The 17,783-nt window shown below is 42.7% G+C and overlaps 2 protein-coding genes across 2 annotated transcripts; one reads left to right on the forward strand and one right to left on the reverse strand.

The window, feature by feature from the left end:
* The first annotated feature begins 239 nt into the window (after positions 1-239).
* oxa1l (OXA1L mitochondrial inner membrane protein) lies at positions 240-6,024 on the forward strand. The gene is made up of 11 exons (XM_083992313.1): positions 240-365; positions 1,333-1,470; positions 1,936-2,028; positions 2,119-2,416; positions 3,294-3,437; positions 3,528-3,613; positions 4,178-4,342; positions 4,494-4,598; positions 4,715-4,877; positions 4,981-5,061; positions 5,713-6,024. The coding sequence occupies exons 1-11, from the start codon at positions 255-257 to the stop codon at positions 5,832-5,834; spliced, it is 1,506 nt and encodes a 501-aa protein (XP_083848439.1). The 5' UTR covers positions 240-254; the 3' UTR covers positions 5,835-6,024.
* A 290-nt stretch (positions 6,025-6,314) lies between these two features.
* Positions 6,315-16,692, reverse strand: slc7a7 (solute carrier family 7 member 7). The gene is made up of 9 exons (XM_083992315.1): positions 16,074-16,692; positions 11,649-11,774; positions 11,362-11,506; positions 9,027-9,150; positions 8,272-8,375; positions 8,080-8,176; positions 7,811-7,960; positions 7,514-7,697; positions 6,315-6,837 (listed from the first exon to the last, which is right to left on the reverse strand). Exons 1-9 carry the CDS (start codon positions 16,564-16,566, stop codon positions 6,761-6,763), a joined length of 1,500 nt encoding a protein of 499 aa, XP_083848441.1. The 5' UTR covers positions 16,567-16,692; the 3' UTR covers positions 6,315-6,760.
* Between the last annotated feature and the right edge of the window lie 1,091 nt (positions 16,693-17,783).

The following is a 17,783-nucleotide window of genomic DNA, read 5'->3' on the forward strand; positions in this document are numbered from 1 at the left end:
TTTGTTGACCAAATAAAATGATTTCAGTTTTGTTTTTGTTCAAAGACAGAAAGTTAAAGCAAGCTATTTAGTGTATCTATCTAAGAATTGAAGAATTGAATGGAAAAATACAAAGAGACATTATGTTAGAGCTGAACAAAATTAAACTGACCCGCTCAAAAGAAAAAAACAAAAACAAACACTCACCACAGGCGAAGTCGAAAAGATGTGACTCCTCGCTCTTTCCGTAGCACGTCATCATCTTCTCTGTCAACATGGCTGCCATCAGGAGCGGGGTGACTCCGGGCTGCCTAGCAAGATGTTTCCTCCGACAGACTGGGAAACCGAGCCGGGGCAGCCTTCCTCTTTCAGACATGTGGAGCCACGTAGGTCACCTTTCCTGCCCCACGTCCCCCGCGTTGTTCCCGCGTCCTAATCACAGACACGAGCAGCGACTCTGCGGTCGAGTCGCTAGCCGGCTAGCATCCTCGCTGCGTAGTTACGGTGCATGGTGCAGGTCTTCTGCGTGACTTTGACAGTGACAGCCTCTGTGGAAGAGACAGAGGTGTAACATTAAAACCAAACCACCAGGGTTTAAAGCAGAATAACGCACAGTTTAACCAGAGGCTCTGAAATAAATGCTAACAATAGCAAGGACTTGAATAATGTCATTATTGAAGTGTTGCCAGATTTGTGTCTCATCGGTGAAGACACTGCAAGCAGGGGCTCAGCTGTGGTTTAAGGGCCTCTGTAGTTTTCAACCTGAACTAACTGAATTATCCAGTGTTTTTGTTAAAACCAGAGGTGAAAACCTTCACCCAGCTGCTGAGTCCTGCAGAAATCTCCCAAGGCCACTAGAGGTCACTGCATCCCAGGGTTAACTCACATCTGGTGCACATCTGGCCACTGTTTGTCAAACTGGACTTCATTGAAACTTTCATGTCCAGAAGCTGCATCTGCATTTATTGATGGTGTGATATGTTTTTAAACAGTACTTTTTATTACAGGGGAATTGTGGTATGATATTTTTGGAAGAAAAACAGAAGTTACCTAATAATACACAATCATGTAGTTGCAGAGAAAAGTAAGCAAACATGAGAGCACTTCTAAACTCAGATTTACAACGAGATTAAACAGAAAAAGTCTTTATACTGAAGCCAGAATACAGATTTTTTTTTTCCCATTTGATCATCAAAATGTGTATTGATTAATTATCTGTTGATTGAAAAGACATCTCTGCATTAATCAGATTAAACTGAGAAACAGCCAGCAGCCCCAGTGTTTGTTATCAGGTTGTTGTTTATTGTGTTAACGTGAACCCACTGATGTTCTGACCCTCCTCTTTCCAAACAGCGGCTCGTCCAGAGGTCTCACCTCCACACAGTGTTTGAGTGTCGCAGCTCGGCCACCAGGACCCTGCTGGGCCGCAGGCACCATGGCTCCAAGTTCCTCTGGGTGAACGCCGTGGCGGTCAGACACAACAGCTCACAGGTGATTAGTCTGACACCGGCAGCTCTGACGCATCACAGTCAGCTCATCCTCACACCTTGAGGTGTTAAACAGGCTCACATTTACTCTTTGTAGAGCTGATATGTTGTTTCCTGTTGGGGGGAGGGTGTTCAAACATCAAGACTGGTTTTAAAGTGGAGGGAAATTAATTTTTTTGTACATTTCTAAAACAGTTAGATGTGAATTGAATATGACAACATATACAGTTATCATTGGGGTAAACACATTTTACACCATATCAGAAAATATTAATAATATTAATTAAGTGTTAAGTCTCTTAATTAAGTGTTAAGTCTCTTTATTAAAACCTTTTCCATTTAACCTTGTGAGTATTTTAACATGATTTCCTGATGCACCGAATCTTTGTCAAAAACAGTCAAATTGTTCACTTTATTGACAGCTATTGATCATGTGCTGATTGTAGCTGATGTATCTTGGTATTTCCAGATCCCACCTGACGCTCCTCTGGTCCTGGACTTGTCCCCCACCTCCCTGCCTGCTGACCCCACCCCCATCATCACACAAGCGATCCCTGAACAGGTCGGTGAGAGGGCGTCTGATATTAAATTACTCATCTACAGATTCAAACATGTTCCTCAATTTTCATCAATCGATTTTTTTCCTTCTCAGATCCCAGTTGAAGCCATTTCCATGGTAGCATCTGTAGCAGAGACCGCTCCTCCTCCTCCTCCTCTTTCCTCCCCTGAGCTCGTACCCGTCGACCCCGCCTCTGTTTTAGCGCACCCGGTCATGGAGCAGGTTGCCGATGTTGCACCAATGGCGGGGGACGTCCTGCAAGCCGCCACCACAGAGTTAACGCTGGCGGAGCTGGGACTGGCCGGAAACACGCCTGTGGGACTGATCCAGAACCTGCTGGAGTTCATGCACCTGGACCTGGGTCTGCCCTGGTGGGGGGCAATCGTTATAGGTAAACATTTAATTTCATTTATTTTATTCATGGTATAAATTCTCACATGGTTGCACATATTTACATAATGTACACATTTTCACCATGAATGAAAAGGAGCAGGATTAAGAAAACCTATAGTACCTGCCCCTCTCTATTGTTACAATTACATTGGCTTACTTCAACACCAATATTATACTCTGTTTCAAAATATTAACTCTTTGAGTGCCAGCCCTTTTATAAAATGGTCAGTGCCATGTGCCAGCGTTGATCTCTCGGTTCGTCGTCACGTCGGTTTACAGCAGCTGGTGAAACTGACTCCGCGATCCGCTTTCGCTTTGGCATTTTGGTGCTGATCATCTAGATCAGTTTACCTTTCCTGCCTCCTCTGTACCGATCGCACTCGTCTTCTCCTTCCTCTTCACTTCTTGCTCTGATCTACAGTCTTCTTCGTTCTACACATCCCAGAAGTCCCAAAATTACTCACAGTGTGCGCAACAGTGTCCCCATTTACCAGCCGCAGAAAACTGCATTTGACGTATATATACGTCAATGGCACTCAATGAGTTAATGATGAAACATAATGACAAGAAAACAAACAAAATAACGGTAGACACCACTCGTCTATCTATCTTTTCTTTTTTCCCTTCTTTTTCTCTTTCTCCTTCTTCTTTTTTGTAGATGCTTATCTTTTCTTTTTTAAACATTTTCTTAAACTGAGACATACTTGTACAGCTTTTCAATTCCTTGCTTTGTGAATGCCATACTTTTACACGTCAACATGTCTACGTGTCAGAAATCCACCAGTCTGGGGGGACGGCATAAAGATCTCACTGTGATATTAAGCTTGAGCTTGTCTGTTGAGTTTCCTGTTCCCATGACTCTGTGTCTCCCACAGGAACGGTTGTGGCCCGTACGCTCGTGTTCCCAGTCATCGTGAAGGGCCAGAGAGAAGCAGCCAAGCTGAACAACGTGCTGCCGGAGATGACCAAGCTCACCAACAGGATGAACGAGGCCAAACAGAGCGGAAACAAATTCGACTGTAAGTTTTCATCTCTCTCTCTTACCGCTGAATTTGCCTTTTCACAATCACAATACAGAAGATTTCAGTGCAGTTTGTTTCGTGTTGCAGTTGCCAAAGCCTACTCTGACCTGAACCTGTTCCAGAAGAAGCACGACGTGAATCCTCTCCGCGGCTTCCTGGTTCCTTTGGTGCAGGTCAGTTCAGCTCCTTTAATGATCCACCTGTACATTTTACTGAACTATTGTAAGATTTACAGCAGTGGTTCCCAACCTTTTTTGGCCCGTGACCCCATTTTGACAAAACACATTTCTGGCGACCCCGCAATCCGTCAATCAAGATGCGCCAGCTCAGATATTTGTATATGCTGCATTTTATTTGAACTCTTTATATTCAAGAAAGTGAAAGTGTAGATGCAGTTGTTTAAGATTGTGTGTGGTATTTTTAATAATAATTTAAAAAATAATAATTAGTTAAAAAAAATATTTTCATCAGTAATTTTTTTATCAATTACTAGACATTTCACCCCACGTTGGGTCCCGACCCCAAGGTTGAAAAACAGAATTACAGTGATTTAAAAGTTAGTTTAGTTTTCTGGTCATTTTAAAGCACAGTATATTCTTACTGAACAAAGTAAGATTAATTTCTACACCTGTCTTTATATTTTTATCCTTTCATGGGGTTAAATCTGCAGGAAAAAGAGATTTAATATCTTTTACTGATCACGCCAAGACAAATCACTTCTCTGTCTGTTCCTTCAGGCGCCAATCTTCGTGTCCTTCTTCATCGCCCTGAGGAAGATGGCGTACCTGCCGGTGCCCAGCATGCAGACGGGAGGTCTGTTCTGGTTTCCAGACCTGACGGCAGCAGATCCGTTTTATATTCTGCCCATCGCCGTCACTGGAACCATGTTCTTCATCCTGGAGGTGAGACGGACACTGTAACGGCATGAAAAGTCTGCAAAGTTTACGTTTATCAGATGCCAAGAGTCAGCATGAGCCTTAAATGATGAGACTGGCAGAGTTTGCATTAGCTGCTGTTATAAATTATAATAATAACCTGTTTCATCTCCTACAGCTGGGCGCAGAGTCTGGTGTTGACAACCCCAATCTGAGAGCCATGAAGACTGTGTTCAGGATCATGCCCCTCGTCATCCTCCCCCTCACAATCAACTTCCCCACGGTCAGTCTGTTGTTTTTGTTTTTCTTCTACAGGTTGAACTCACGTTGCACTGAAACCACACTAAAAGTAGCAGAAAACACATCTTAAAAACACTTTTCCTCTCCATCTGCCTTCAGGCCGTGTTCACCTACTGGCTGACCTCCAACTGCTACTCCCTGGCACAAGTGGCTCTGCTCAGACACCCGTATGTCAGAGACAGGCTGAATATCCCAGAGAGGATCAAACACCCGGACAGCGCTCTGCCAAATAACGACGGCCTCATCGCAAGCATGAAGAAAGGTTGGTGTTGTTACGATAAACCTGACGCATCGGGATGGTTAGTTCAGTTGATCAGTTGTTCAGTTGGTGTTTGCACGTGTTGTAACTCTGTGTGTGTTTCCAGGCTGGAAGAACGCTCAGCTGGCCCAGCAGCTGGAAGAGAGAGAGAGGAGGATCAAAAATCATCTGGACCTCGCTGCTAAAGGTCAGTCCCACCACTACTTCAGCAACTTTAAATCCCGCTATAGGTTTTTTTTTTTTCTTTTGGAAAAATATGGAAGAAAAGATTTTTGATAAGAATTTCTAAAAACAAACAAAACAAAAAACAATGGGTCTCTTCTAAAGTAGACTCCCTGAAAAATACATGTTCAAATCTGCTGTTTAAAATCACAAAGAGTAACACAACCATTGTGATGACTGTATGTACAAGTGTGTAACTGGTGCTCCCCCTTGTGGACGAAGCCAGTCATGTAAAAACACTTGGAGAAACCGGGTAATGATGAAATCTCTGTTGTATTGCAGTGGACTGTGAGCTTATAAATAGGAAATTAAATGTAGTGGTCAAATAGCTGCCTCTGAAAAGACATGTCTCTTACCAAACAACAACGTAAAGCTGCCCAACATAAAAGAAAGTTTTTTGTCAATGTTAATTTGACTTCATGAAAAAGTAAAAGTTTTATATAAACACATACATTTTATTATTATTGTAGTTATTGGTAAATTAGTCAATTCCCATATTAACTGTAAAGTAATGTTTTAGTAAAAGCATCAAAAATAAATGTCTAGTATTTCAAATATAAACATTTAAAACGTGTATTTCCTTCTGTTAATTGTTCCTGTCCACTTTCCTTTACAGGTCCACTGAGACAGACTTTTACCCACAATCCTCTGCAGCAGAACCCGCCCATTGCTGCAGCATCGACGAAGGACAAGCCAGCTCAGGGCAAAGCAAAGCCTTGGAAGGACACTGTTGTATAAGTCTTAGAGGGTGATAGGTTGATGGTTTGATGATATATGTACATATTTATGGATGGAAGAGTGGACAGGTTGGGGGAGGGGATGTGACAGTGTATGTATTATTCTAATTAAAAATGTAAAATCTGCCTCCAAACAACCACTTTGGTGTCTACGTTGTTTTTATATTTAAGACCACGATACATGAAGAATGAAAAAAAGCGATTTTACGTTGTCCATAAGTAATTTTATTATAAATACATTTGCAACTCAACTGTCTCAAAGTTACATTGTGTTTGAATCAGACACTTCAGAAAAAAACACGAGTTACTCTGTGTAAAAATAGCCCTTTACCTCACTACACCTGACAGATGACAGTATAAAACTTTATTTGAACTTCTCCCTCCACAGTGAATGTGGAGTATCAGTTTCTAATCTCTTTTGCTGCTTGTTTTTCCTTTTTTGCAAATAATATTAAAAGTAATATTTCTATGGTCAGCAGTGCTTTCAGTGTCAAGGATGTTTTCCTCTCCACTTAAATGAACCACATCAATTTGCCACTTTCCAGTATGATCAGAAATACATAACATAATGTAATTTCACACACAAACAAAGCTTGTCTTCATGTATTAATTAAATAATTTGCTACTGTTCTGTAATAAAAACAGGAGCAGATTTCTTCAGGAGTGCATTCAAATGTTCCCCTCTGAAGTCACAGTCAGATAAGAGTGAAATCTTGCCGTCAAGCGCCCGGGCACCATCATACGTTAACACTATCACCGGGGCGATGATGACTGACAGGTCAGAGAGCTGGGTCCAGCTCAAGCTCAAATGCTCCTCCGTCGAGGTGGCGACCGGCCGAGACGAGTTCAGGTTGAGCCTCCGTGTGTGTGTGTGCGTGTGTGTGTGTGTGTCGTCAGTCTCCGGCAGGGTGTTAAAATCAAACGTCTCTACTCTGCCTTGTCGTCGGTATCCATTTCAGTCAGGACGGAGTAGCACACCTTCTGAATGAACAAACCCGATTTAGCTGAAAGAGGTGGAGACAGGAGAAGAGGTTAGGGAAACTCATGCATCAGCCTGGATCCAGCTGTTATCAGCAACAGCTGGAATTTCATTTGAGACGTAATTACAGTGATTCCTTTGCCTCTAATTAGATGTACATAGGCAGGTTTAGCTATCCTTATGATTTGATTTCCTAATCCCAAAAACACATCCCATAGATCCCTAAAAACAAGTTATGTGAAAACAGGGCTGTTGCTAGGAATTCTGGGCCCCCTGAAAGAATACTAAAGTGGGCCCCTACCCCCTGAATTTTGCACATTTTTTTCGTAGACTACGTATGTATTATCATTTTTTATTTAGCCTACTTTGTTTTGATGCTAATGCAGCATTACTATGAGTATTAGTCAGGGTCTTATGCAGAATAATTCAGTCATACAAAGATTAGACTACTGGGTTTTTTTGTGGGCCCTACTAGGCGTTGGGCCCCTAGAATTATCATCACCCTTCTCCCCTATACAACGGCCCTGTGTGAAAACCATTTAAATACCAAATAATGTGCAATAATTATATGGAGTAAAATAGCTACTTAGAATAAGAATTAAAGCAGGATGATGGATTTTCCTTAGGTGATGTAACAGCAGTGGAGCAATTGGCATTAATAGAATAAAAAATGTAAAAAAAAAATGGTGCAGGTCTCTTACCGATCGATTTCCGTACCCACAGCGGCCTCTTACTGGCCGGAGTGTAGCAGCAGAGGAAGTAAACGGGCACTCCCGACAGGGCGATGGCAATGCCGATCAGAGAGTTGATGGTGTCGCTGTAGAGCGGCACAACCACCAGGAAGACGGTGAGGAGACAGAAAATGATGGGGTAGATGAGACTGAGCTGTTGGAGGAGGAGAGACGAGAGAGGAGAGAGGGAAAATGTCAGATTATGCTGAATCACTTTTGAGAAACCAGAACCAGTGACTGCAGTGAAGTAATAAAGTGGTTTTTAACCTTCAGCGGCCTCTTCCTGTCCGGCTGCTTCCAGCGCAGATACAGCTGCCCCAAGATGGACAGACCCACAAAGAACCAGTAGCTGAAGCTGTAGTAGTTAATCAGTCTGAAGACGTCCTCTACACACAGGTATATCAGAGCCATGATGCCCTGCAGAGACAAACGGGAAAGTCAGACTAGGAGAAGTGGGAATGAATAGAAAGATTGGCTGATTGGCTGATAAATCGGACATTAAGAAAACAAATAAGAAAATAAAAAGGATGACTAACGTTGAAGAGCAGGGCGGGGATGGGGGTGTAGCGGTGGACATGGAGCATGCACAGGGAGTCTGGCAGGTGGCCCTCTCTGGAGCCCACGAAGAACAGCCTTAATGGACACAAGGGACAATGAGTTGGAGGGTGATCTGACAACACAGCGATGGAGTGACTCAAACGTGATCCTGAAAAGGCCGAATGGCTCACCTGGAGGAGGCCAGGATGGAGGCGTTGAGTCCTCCGAAGCAGGACAGAGCCACGGCGAGGGGGATGGTCCAGTTCATCACACCGAACACCTGGTCAGCAAAGGTCTGGGGAGGAAAGACAGAAATGGTGAAGAAAACCTGCCGATTATGCAAATAGTACAACACTCCCAGATTGCTACTAAACAAATTCTTTGCAAAACATAATATAGAAATGAAAATTGAGGAAGCAAAATAATAAAACACAGAAAAAATAAAATAAATGACATATTCAAAAATGAGTGAGAAGAAGCAGCTTGTTAGCTCTCATCATTTTATCTAAATAATAATAATAATAATATATACAGTGGGGTAAATTTGCAGATTTTTTAAAAAGTTTGTCCCCCATAAAGAAATGGGCGGTCTATAGTTTTTATGGTAAATTAATTTTAACACGGAGAGAGACAGAATATCAAAATGAAAAGGAAAAAAAAGACCAGAATTAATAAATGCGACAAATTATTTTCCATTTGATCAAGTAAAATGAGGACAAAAATCAGCAGGGGATCAAATACTTATTTTCCCCACTGTATATATATACATATATATACACATGTCATGCATATATACACATATATACATACACATATGTAATGAATAATAATCACCAATTATTCATTATTCATTATCCATTGTACCCGCTAAACAACATATTTTTGTACATTTTCTTGAGCTGGTTTGAACTGGTGTTTGATCAGTGATCATAGACTAGACACTTACCACAGCGACGGCATCACTGTCTAGGATCGTGTTCATGGGGAGGACGGTGTAGTACGCCACGTTGGTCAGGATGTAGATCACCGTCACTATGGGCATGGAGATGGCGATGGCCAGCGGCAGGTTCCTGTGATTCACACAGAGGAGCAGCAGGGGGAAGCAGAGAGAGAGAGAGAGGGTGAGAGACCAGAGGAGTGAAGCGATGGTGGTGGTGGTGGTGGTTCATCAGGAGTCTGCTGCTGCTGGACAAGAGCTGATCGGCCCCGTGGTCGAGGGCAGGATGGGGATTGGGATGAGGTGGTGGGGGGGTGTTTGTCACTTAATCTGCCTGGGAACTCCTGAAAGGAGCTTGTGATCCAATCACATGTGTTGTCTTTGTTCATTTGCTCAGTTGTGTAAAAGGCTCAAACACCCCCACACAGACACAGACACACACCTACACACAAAGTTGCAACATGGTTTGATAAAGAGACGTCACAACAAACTCTTTAGCAATTTTCCCTGTTTGTTCTTCATCTCTGTGCGTTGTTGTTTACCACTCAGGGTTTTTTTTTCTTATTGACTGATTTCTGATGATCAAATGTGTCGACCTTTATCCTGCAACTTAACACTGCAGAGATGGTCATGAGATCTGCTGTAATAAGTGTTTAACACCAACTGGGGTGAGGTTTATTGATGAATATAATGATTAAAGTCATCTGTAAAAGCTGGTGTGTGATGTTGACACAAAGTAATACTCCAGTGGTGGAATCAGAAATGATTGAGCTAACCACAAGTTTCATTCATTCATTTTTTCATTCAATCAACCTTTGACTTGACACTGCAGCACTTTGAGTAGACAAGTAATGAATCTGGGAAACCCAGCAGGAGAATGTTTAGTGCCACCCTTCAGGATGTCTCTGTGGTTGAAGCCGCGCTTCGCCTGCAAAGGTGTGGCAGTGTGTTGGCCCAGAGTAAAAAATATTTGTACAACTATTAGATGGAAATGATCTGTTGCAGCATCATTAGTTCTTATTTTTAAATTAGCCAGTGATTCAGTTTCTTACCTGATACAAAACTAATGTGATTCACAGGGAGCTTCAAGGTGTTTGTTTGTTTTTAGTGCTAACGAGCAGACGTTAGCACGCCACCGCGCTAAACTAAGATAGTGAACACAGTTGACGTCAGATGAGCTAAATATCAGAGTACTGACACTGTCATAGTGGACTTGTTAACATGCTGATGTTAGCATTTAGCTTGACTTTTAGATCATTTGAATGATTATTGATTCACACCCATTCAGAGTTAGGGGAGACCGAGGATGGTTGTAACACTTTTTGTCTCAGCTCCTATAACTTGCAGAGTGTTCATGGTAGGGCTCTCAAATTTTGACACAGAGTCCCCTCATTTGTCCTCTAGAAATAGCAATGCCTTAAACTTCTTAAATTAAATCACAGAATTCACTAGTTGATGTCAAATGCAAGGAGTGCCACTGTTAGAATCTGCCCCACTACCGGGGTATGTTGTAACACAACCTGGGATAAATTTTAACCACACCACAAAACATGCATCTATGTAAGTTTATTGTGCATGTTCCAACACTAAAGCATCTTCCTATGATTCAGTATGAAGAGAACGAACTCATCACTGACGGCTAAATGAAGAACAGTGACAGTGGTGTGGATCCTAACATTAGAAAGCTGTCTTAAAGAACATATTTTGATAATACCAATGAAGGGAGTGTATGAATGGAAACCTTCAGGAGGTCAGAAGCAGCTAATAATCACTGTCAAATTCCAGGAAAGATGCGGTTGACACAAACAACAAATAAACATTGACAAAATTACTCACATTTCACCTAAGAACCTGCTCTTTCATCTTATACAGGTTACCTAATTCAAACGTCAACGGTATCGATACTCATCAAAATTTGGACTTGGTTCAAAAGATTTGTTTCTTACCTAAAACATTTTTTTGGGGCTGTAAAACCTACAAACCTCTTCATACAGCCATGGAAATTCACATGCAATGTCAGGGAGTGAGTGGGTACACATGATATTGATCACATAACTCTAAATCCCTGAAAGTGATGCTGTTTACCATCCCTGGTTTCCCCATCAGCACTTTATGACACTGCGTTATTTCTGAAATCCCTTTGATCTTAGTAGCCTAATTGATGGATGTCTTATGTTTTTACTTGCCATGAGTAGTCGCTAATCTGCCTTTCAGGTTTTGTTTTGTTTTTTATAATAATGACAATTTAAGTCTACTCAGCTGGTGCACAGGTCAGAAATGTTACATCAAAGTGATTCATCATCACTGTACTGTATGTATCGGCATCAACATCTGGCCTGCTCACCTCTCTGGGTTTTTGATCTCCTCTGTGACAAAGTTGAGGGTGTCCCATCCAGAGTAGGAGAACAGGGCCGAGTACAGGGCCAGAGCGATGTCCCCGGGGTCCTGAGACGAGCCATCGAAGAGATCATCGAAGTTCTGGGTGTGACCTGAAAAACAAACACCAACAACAGTTATTTAATTATGGTGAAATGACTTAAAGTCTCAGTTACAGTACGTTTAACTCATATAAATAGCCTTAAAGTGACAGCAGGTGTCAGCTAACTCTTAATATTGTTCTCATTTAAACACCTTGTCCGATCTTCACCAGGCCCGTGATGATGACAGCGATAAGGGCGATGACTTTGGCGTAGGTGAAGAAGTCCTGGACCCTGGTGCCCCACTTCACATAGGCGCAGTTCACAAAGGTCAGCAAACCTGAGGGAGAGGAACATAAACACAGATACACATGTGTTACTCACTCATAACCACACACACACAGAAACGACCCACTGCTCTGTAAACTGGGCGTGTGCCAGCATGTTTCCGAGTGAGAGAGCGGCCGATTTAAGGAAACGCTGCTGCTGACTCAAGCGGACCGGCCTGTTGTTTTTCAGATGAGGAAACAGCTGAGTGCAGCACATACAACCTCACACACACACACACACACACACACACACACACACACACACACACACACACACACACACACACACACACACACACATAAGGCCACACACACCGGCAGGTACAGTCATGGAAACAAGGCTGACTTTAAAGGGATAGTTCAACATTTTTGCAAATTTGCCCATTGCCATAATCCCTATAGTCATAGCAGTAGGTTTGTTACCTTTAATTGTCGGTGCAAGCTATTTTTAGAACGGCGGAGCAGAGCCGCAAGCTGCTCAGAGCTACGCTACGGAGGCTAATGGGATTTCATCAAACTCATCAAATAGAGGAGTTGTTTTCTAGGTCAATTCATGCAAAGCCGCTGATGTGCGTTCCCGTCGGGGGCAGTTTTTTCTCTGCATTTGCCTCGAAAACAACTCTGTCTCGTAACGTTCTGTTATTATCTCATAGCGTGGTGAATGTGTAGGTCACAACTTGTCCACGAGAGCGTTTCGGAGTTGTTGGATTGTGTATTTGATGAGGGAAACCAAGAAATCCCATGAGCCTCCGTAGCGTAGCTCTGAGCAGCTCACGGCTCTGCTCCGCCGTTAAAAACCTACTCCTAAAACTATAGGGATTATGGCAATGGGCCAATTTGCTGAAATGTTGAACTATCCCTTTAACAGGAGTTCACCAACAGCTGATAGGAGAAGCCTCCTCTTTATTTGTCGGCCTCCTTCTCTTTGAGCTGCTTTGATGTTCTTTGGAAACGGGAAATGTTTTGTGCTTCTTCTCCGGGCGTCTTATCAGCACATGACCCCTCCTCGTTCATAGATGTGGAAACAACTAGACACATGATGTCTGGTCATTCCACACAGTCCACTTCTTTTAATCATTGTGGTTTATCTCTTCTTTTTTTTAGTAAACAAAACTCCTTTTTCTTCCTCCCGAGTCTTGAGTCTGTCCTGAGTCACAGATTAAACAAATTCACCTGAAAACCAGCTGAGTGGACACATTTTATCTCCAGTGAAACTCACAGGCCGCACACAGACCAAAACAGGATTGCATCACCGCGCCAATTCCCTCCTCCGCATTGACCAAAGGGAGGGCGGATCACAACACTATCATCTTCCACCGACCATTGACAGATAGGGGATCATAACAAGTCGGCTCCCAACAGGACGCCCGGTCAAACACAACACACCTCCACGGTTCGGACGGAGATGAGCGATGGAGAGGGAGACAGCGCCACACAGAAGGAGGAGGTGTGGTGTGTTGACAGTGAAAGGCTAGAAGGGTGGGAGGTGTGAGGTTGGGTTCAGGAGGCTGGACGACTGGTAGCACAAGACAAATACAGTCCAGATGTTGAGGTGAAATGGAGATCTTTAAAAACTCATTCACTTCGCTCACAAACTGTGAACTCATGTGAGAATGCAAATCAACCACTCTGGATGTCAGAAGATATAAAACATCTAATGTACACATAATTAAATGAGATAAAATATGTGATGTGCTTAGTTCTGTGTAACCGTTGTGTTTTTCTTACTGCTGTTGGATACACATTTTGATTTTTTTTTTTTTTTTTACTTTTAGTGAAAGTTAAAGGTTTTCGTTCTGTCTCATGAGTTTCAAATCGGGGAAGTAAACAAGTGAAATGGAAAAACATGCTTTGTGCATGTGTCGTTGTTCACACACCCTTTTTCCACCAAGAAAAGACATTATAACAATTTACTTACGTCCTATCGTTTTGACATTTTTTCTTATTAAGTCAAAAATAATGAGACAGCTTAGTTTTAACTTGTATTTATTTTTTTAAGTGCTTTATGAGAATTTGAACTTAATTTGTCATTTTTATGGTAATCTTGGAGATACTAAATAAAACGTGTGACTTATTAGGTCCAAATTATTAAATCATTATAAATTAGCTACTAAGTGAGATATAGATATAGATAAGAATAGATAAATAAATAATGTTGAAACTTTAACTTACTGCATCATTGAGTTCATATGTATATTATAATATAAGTATAATACTTTATATTGGATCTGGTTATTTTACAGAAGCTTTAATTGAGATATTTCAAGTCAAACCTATGATAATTATGATTTGCCATTTTATGATTTAAGAACATTTTTTTTATTAATTAAATATTTCTATGTTTTTAATTTTGCTCAGCATAAATGGGCTTCCATATAAACAGGACCAACCTCTGTTGAAGCTGACATAGTTGCATATGACATGTTACCTTTAAATAAGAAAAATGTGACGTAGGCCTATAAAAATTAATTTTTAACAATAACAGCATGACCTAAAGCTAATTATAATCTATCATCTTCATATAAAGTTGGGGTACAGCGAAGCTACAGTTTCCCAGTGGCCAGTGAAGACACCTTCTCTGACAGGAAGTCGTTCACTCTGTCTTAACTCCTGCTGAGCTGTCAGTTGGCCGTTGCCTCCTGCCTCTCAGGTCAGAGTCTCAGCGCAGCGAGGACTTTACCTCACAGCTATCAGCACTCCTCTGAGCACTGCTTATCGGAGCATGGCCTTTATGTGTGTGTGTGTGTGTGTGTGTGTGTGTGTGTGCTTGTCTTTCAGTGTGTACGCTCCACACGGCTGCCTTTCAGGTGCGTGGGTGGATGAATGACTAATATTTATTGCAAACGTGAACAAATTGTATATTTTTTATCTTTGGAGAGACCAGAGTTTATCTTTGACGCACCGCCTTAATAAGCTCTGTGTGTGTCTTTGACCTGTCGTCTCAGCGTCTGGTTGCCTTAGTGTTGGTATTTCTCTGCCTATAAAGTTGTGTTCAGTTGCCTCGGTGACGAGCGGTCGTGTAAATTTCACTATGGTTTGATTAATTCAGTTTGTCAACCTATCTCTGTCTCTGTGTGCCATTGTGTTGTAGTAACCTCAGCGATTTGGGCCACATCCACTGAGAAAGGTCACTTCTACATTTATGAGGCGCTTTCTTGCCGCCGTGACTAAAGTCCACACGTGAAGGACACACAGCTGGGATTTCTAAGTCATCACTCAGAGATTGAGTAAAAAAGACTTTTTCCCTTACTCTTCCTGCCTTTTTTGAGGGGGGTTTGCTCAGTTCCTCCTTAGTCTGATGTCAGAGCTGCAGAGCTGCTGACCTAAGCTTTTGTGTCACCATTTTTCACTTCTCTAGTCTCTGGAGCTCACATGCTCCGTCTAAGATGTGAAACCACCGGTGACTGTGACAGCCACTCGTCACTCAGTCACTCACACATGTAGCCTACAACAGTAGAGACAGATCCAGGGCCGTTGCTAGGAATTCTGGGGCCCCTGAAAAAATACTAAAGTGGGCCCCTGACTTTTCCACTTTTTTTTCTTACACTACATATGTATTATAATTTAGCCTACTTTGTTTTGATGCTAATGCAGCATTACTATGAGTATTAGTCAGCAGAATAATTCAGTCATACAAAGATTAGACTACTGGGGGCTTTTTTGTGGGCCCTACTGGGCGCTGGGCCCCTAGAATAGAGAGCCTAAGTGGAAGCAGGAAGTAACGGTCGCCGTGGGACCTCAACTCGGAAAAAGTCTCCATGTAAGTGAACGGGAGTCAATGTTTTATTTCGTGATCCGATTGAATTGTGCCATGAGAAAAAAATATGTCCTCTACCTGTTTAAAACATCTCGTTTTATGCCGAGAAATCAGCAGTTTGTTGTAAAACTATTGTAAAATAAAATTCAGAAGAAGCCGTAACCAGAAAGACTACAAGTCGCGTAGGTGACGTCACACACCAAATGCCGCCCTTTCCCGTGTCAGTTGGTGACGTATTTTTTTGTGGGACACCAGATCTGTAGTCCGTAGAGCGTCTTCACACAAAATACATTCTTCCGTTGCCGTTTTACAACAAACTGCTGATTTCACGGCATGAAACGTGATGTTTTAAACAAGTAGGTCATATTTTTTTCTCATGGCACAATTCAATCGGATCACGAAATAAAACTTTGGCTCCCGTTCACTTACATGGAGACTTTTTTCCGAGTTGAGGTCCCATGGCGACGTTACTTCCTGCTTCCGCTTAGGCTCTCTATTATCATCACCTTTCTCCCCTATACCACGGCCCTGGACAGATCTGATGCGTACTCACATATACAAGCAGCCGCCAGCAGCCGGTTGGCCAGGTACGGCGCTATGCAGGTGGGGAAGATGGGCTGCACCATGTAGTTGGAGAAGGTGATGGCTATGACGGCCTGGCTGGTGGGTTCGATGATCAGCAGCGACGTCCACAGGCGGATGAAGGCCATGAAACCCCCGAAGGCCTCCAGGATGTAGGCGTAGGAGGCCCCCGACTTGGTGATGGTGGTCCCCAGCTCGGCGTAGCACAGGGCCCCGAAGATGGAGAAGATCCCGCCGACGGTCCACACCACCAGGGAGAGGCCGTAGGAGGCGCTGTGGATGAGGACGCCCTTGGGCGAGACGAAGATGCCCGAGCCGATCATGTTGCCCACGATGAGGCAGACCCCGTTCAGGAGGGAGATCTCCTTCTTCAGCTTCATGGACTCCCCGGAGGCCTCAGACTTTACGGATGGCGGGCCCCCGTTGGTCGCCTCTTGCGTTGGGGCCGGGTTGTAGGAAGCCATTGTTCGTGCTTTGGATGTTTGAGTTTATTTATGAGGTTAAAAAGAAAAAAAGAAAAAGAGTCTGGGAGTGTTTTCTGTGCAAGGTTTCACTCACAAACGCAGCGTTTTCCCTCAGTTATCTGTGATCATATCCTGCCATCTGTGGAGGCAACACACAGAGTCATATCAGTGATGCTGTAACCATGGACACCGACTTGTCACAGCAAGCATGTGCAACAAATACTTGTGTTATTTCACTTCCGTCCAAATGCAGTCAGAAAAAACCAACATATTTACATACATAAGGTGCTTATGTAGGAACAAATGTGCATAAAAAACAAAAACAAAGATAATACGACACTAGTGTGGTGGACACTGTTGGATTTGAGAGCAGTTTTGTGGGTCGGAGCCATTAGAGCGCACGGCAAATGGCCTTTTAAGGTTGAGTGTATTGACAGAGAGAAGGGGAGCGGAGCAAACGCGCCGCATGCCTAAAAAACCGGCCGTTCTTCATTAGTAACCGTAAACTGAGGAAGAATTACTGACAGAGACACACAAAAGCTTTGACTCAGAGTTACCCACTGATCCACCAACACACACACACAGACACACACACACACACACATGCAGAGTTTGAGAGTGTCAGCAGTGTGGCTGGTCCAAAGTTCATCATCCTCAGCATGTACGGAGACTGATGATGCGACAGACACACGATAGGCAGTTAACCCAGTCACCTCTCTGCATGACCGGCTCCAATCTGATGTCGGAAGCTTTGGACTAATTTGCCAAAATGTTGAACTATCCCTTTAAGTGATGGGTCAAAGGGTTTTCAACAAATACTGTAAATATGGCAATAGAAATGTATGTCCACCTCAAAAATACAAACTTTTAGGATGATTTACATCAAAGGAACAAGAATAAATGTAGATTAAAAAAAAGTAAGAATTTAAATATAAGTGTTGCTTTGGGTTTTCCTCCATCAGCATTAAAAAAAATACTATAATCTCTGGTGACTTTTCACCTGACAATTATCCAGATTGTCCTATGAGCTCCTCATGTCAGACATGAGAGTGATCAAACAACTAAGAACAGTGGTTTAAGATTGTACAAACTCTTGAGTCTATAAACACATGCAGCAACGCGCAGGAGAAGTCAGATTTAGATAAGACACAAACAATGGTGGTGTTCAGATATTCCAAAAAAAAAAATAACCCCATGCAGGACAGGATAGTAAACAG

This window comes from Trachurus trachurus (genome assembly GCF_905171665.1).
Source record: "Trachurus trachurus genome assembly, chromosome: 18".
NCBI lineage: Eukaryota > Metazoa > Chordata > Actinopteri > Carangiformes > Carangidae > Trachurus > Trachurus trachurus.

Excerpts from the sequence above, each read along its gene's own strand:
- oxa1l (XM_083992313.1), top strand. The coding sequence starts at position 255 with ATGGCTGCCATCAGGAGCGGGGTGACTCCGGGCTGCCTAGCAAGATGT. Across the intron at positions 2,029-2,118 it reads CACAAGCGATCCCTGAACAG|ATCCCAGTTGAAGCCATTTC; the intron begins GTCGGTGAGAGG and ends TTTCCTTCTCAG. Across the intron at positions 5,062-5,712 it reads TCTGGACCTCGCTGCTAAAG|GTCCACTGAGACAGACTTTT; the intron begins GTCAGTCCCACC and ends TTTCCTTTACAG.
- slc7a7 (XM_083992315.1), bottom strand. The coding sequence starts at position 16,566 with ATGGCTTCCTACAACCCGGCCCCAACGCAAGAGGCGACCAACGGGGGC. Across the intron at positions 11,507-11,648 it reads CCTGGTGAAGATCGGACAAG|GTCACACCCAGAACTTCGAT; the intron begins GTGTTTAAATGA and ends TTTGTTTTTCAG. Across the intron at positions 8,376-9,026 it reads ACAGTGATGCCGTCGCTGTG|ACCTTTGCTGACCAGGTGTT; the intron begins GTAAGTGTCTAG and ends TTTCCTCCCCAG.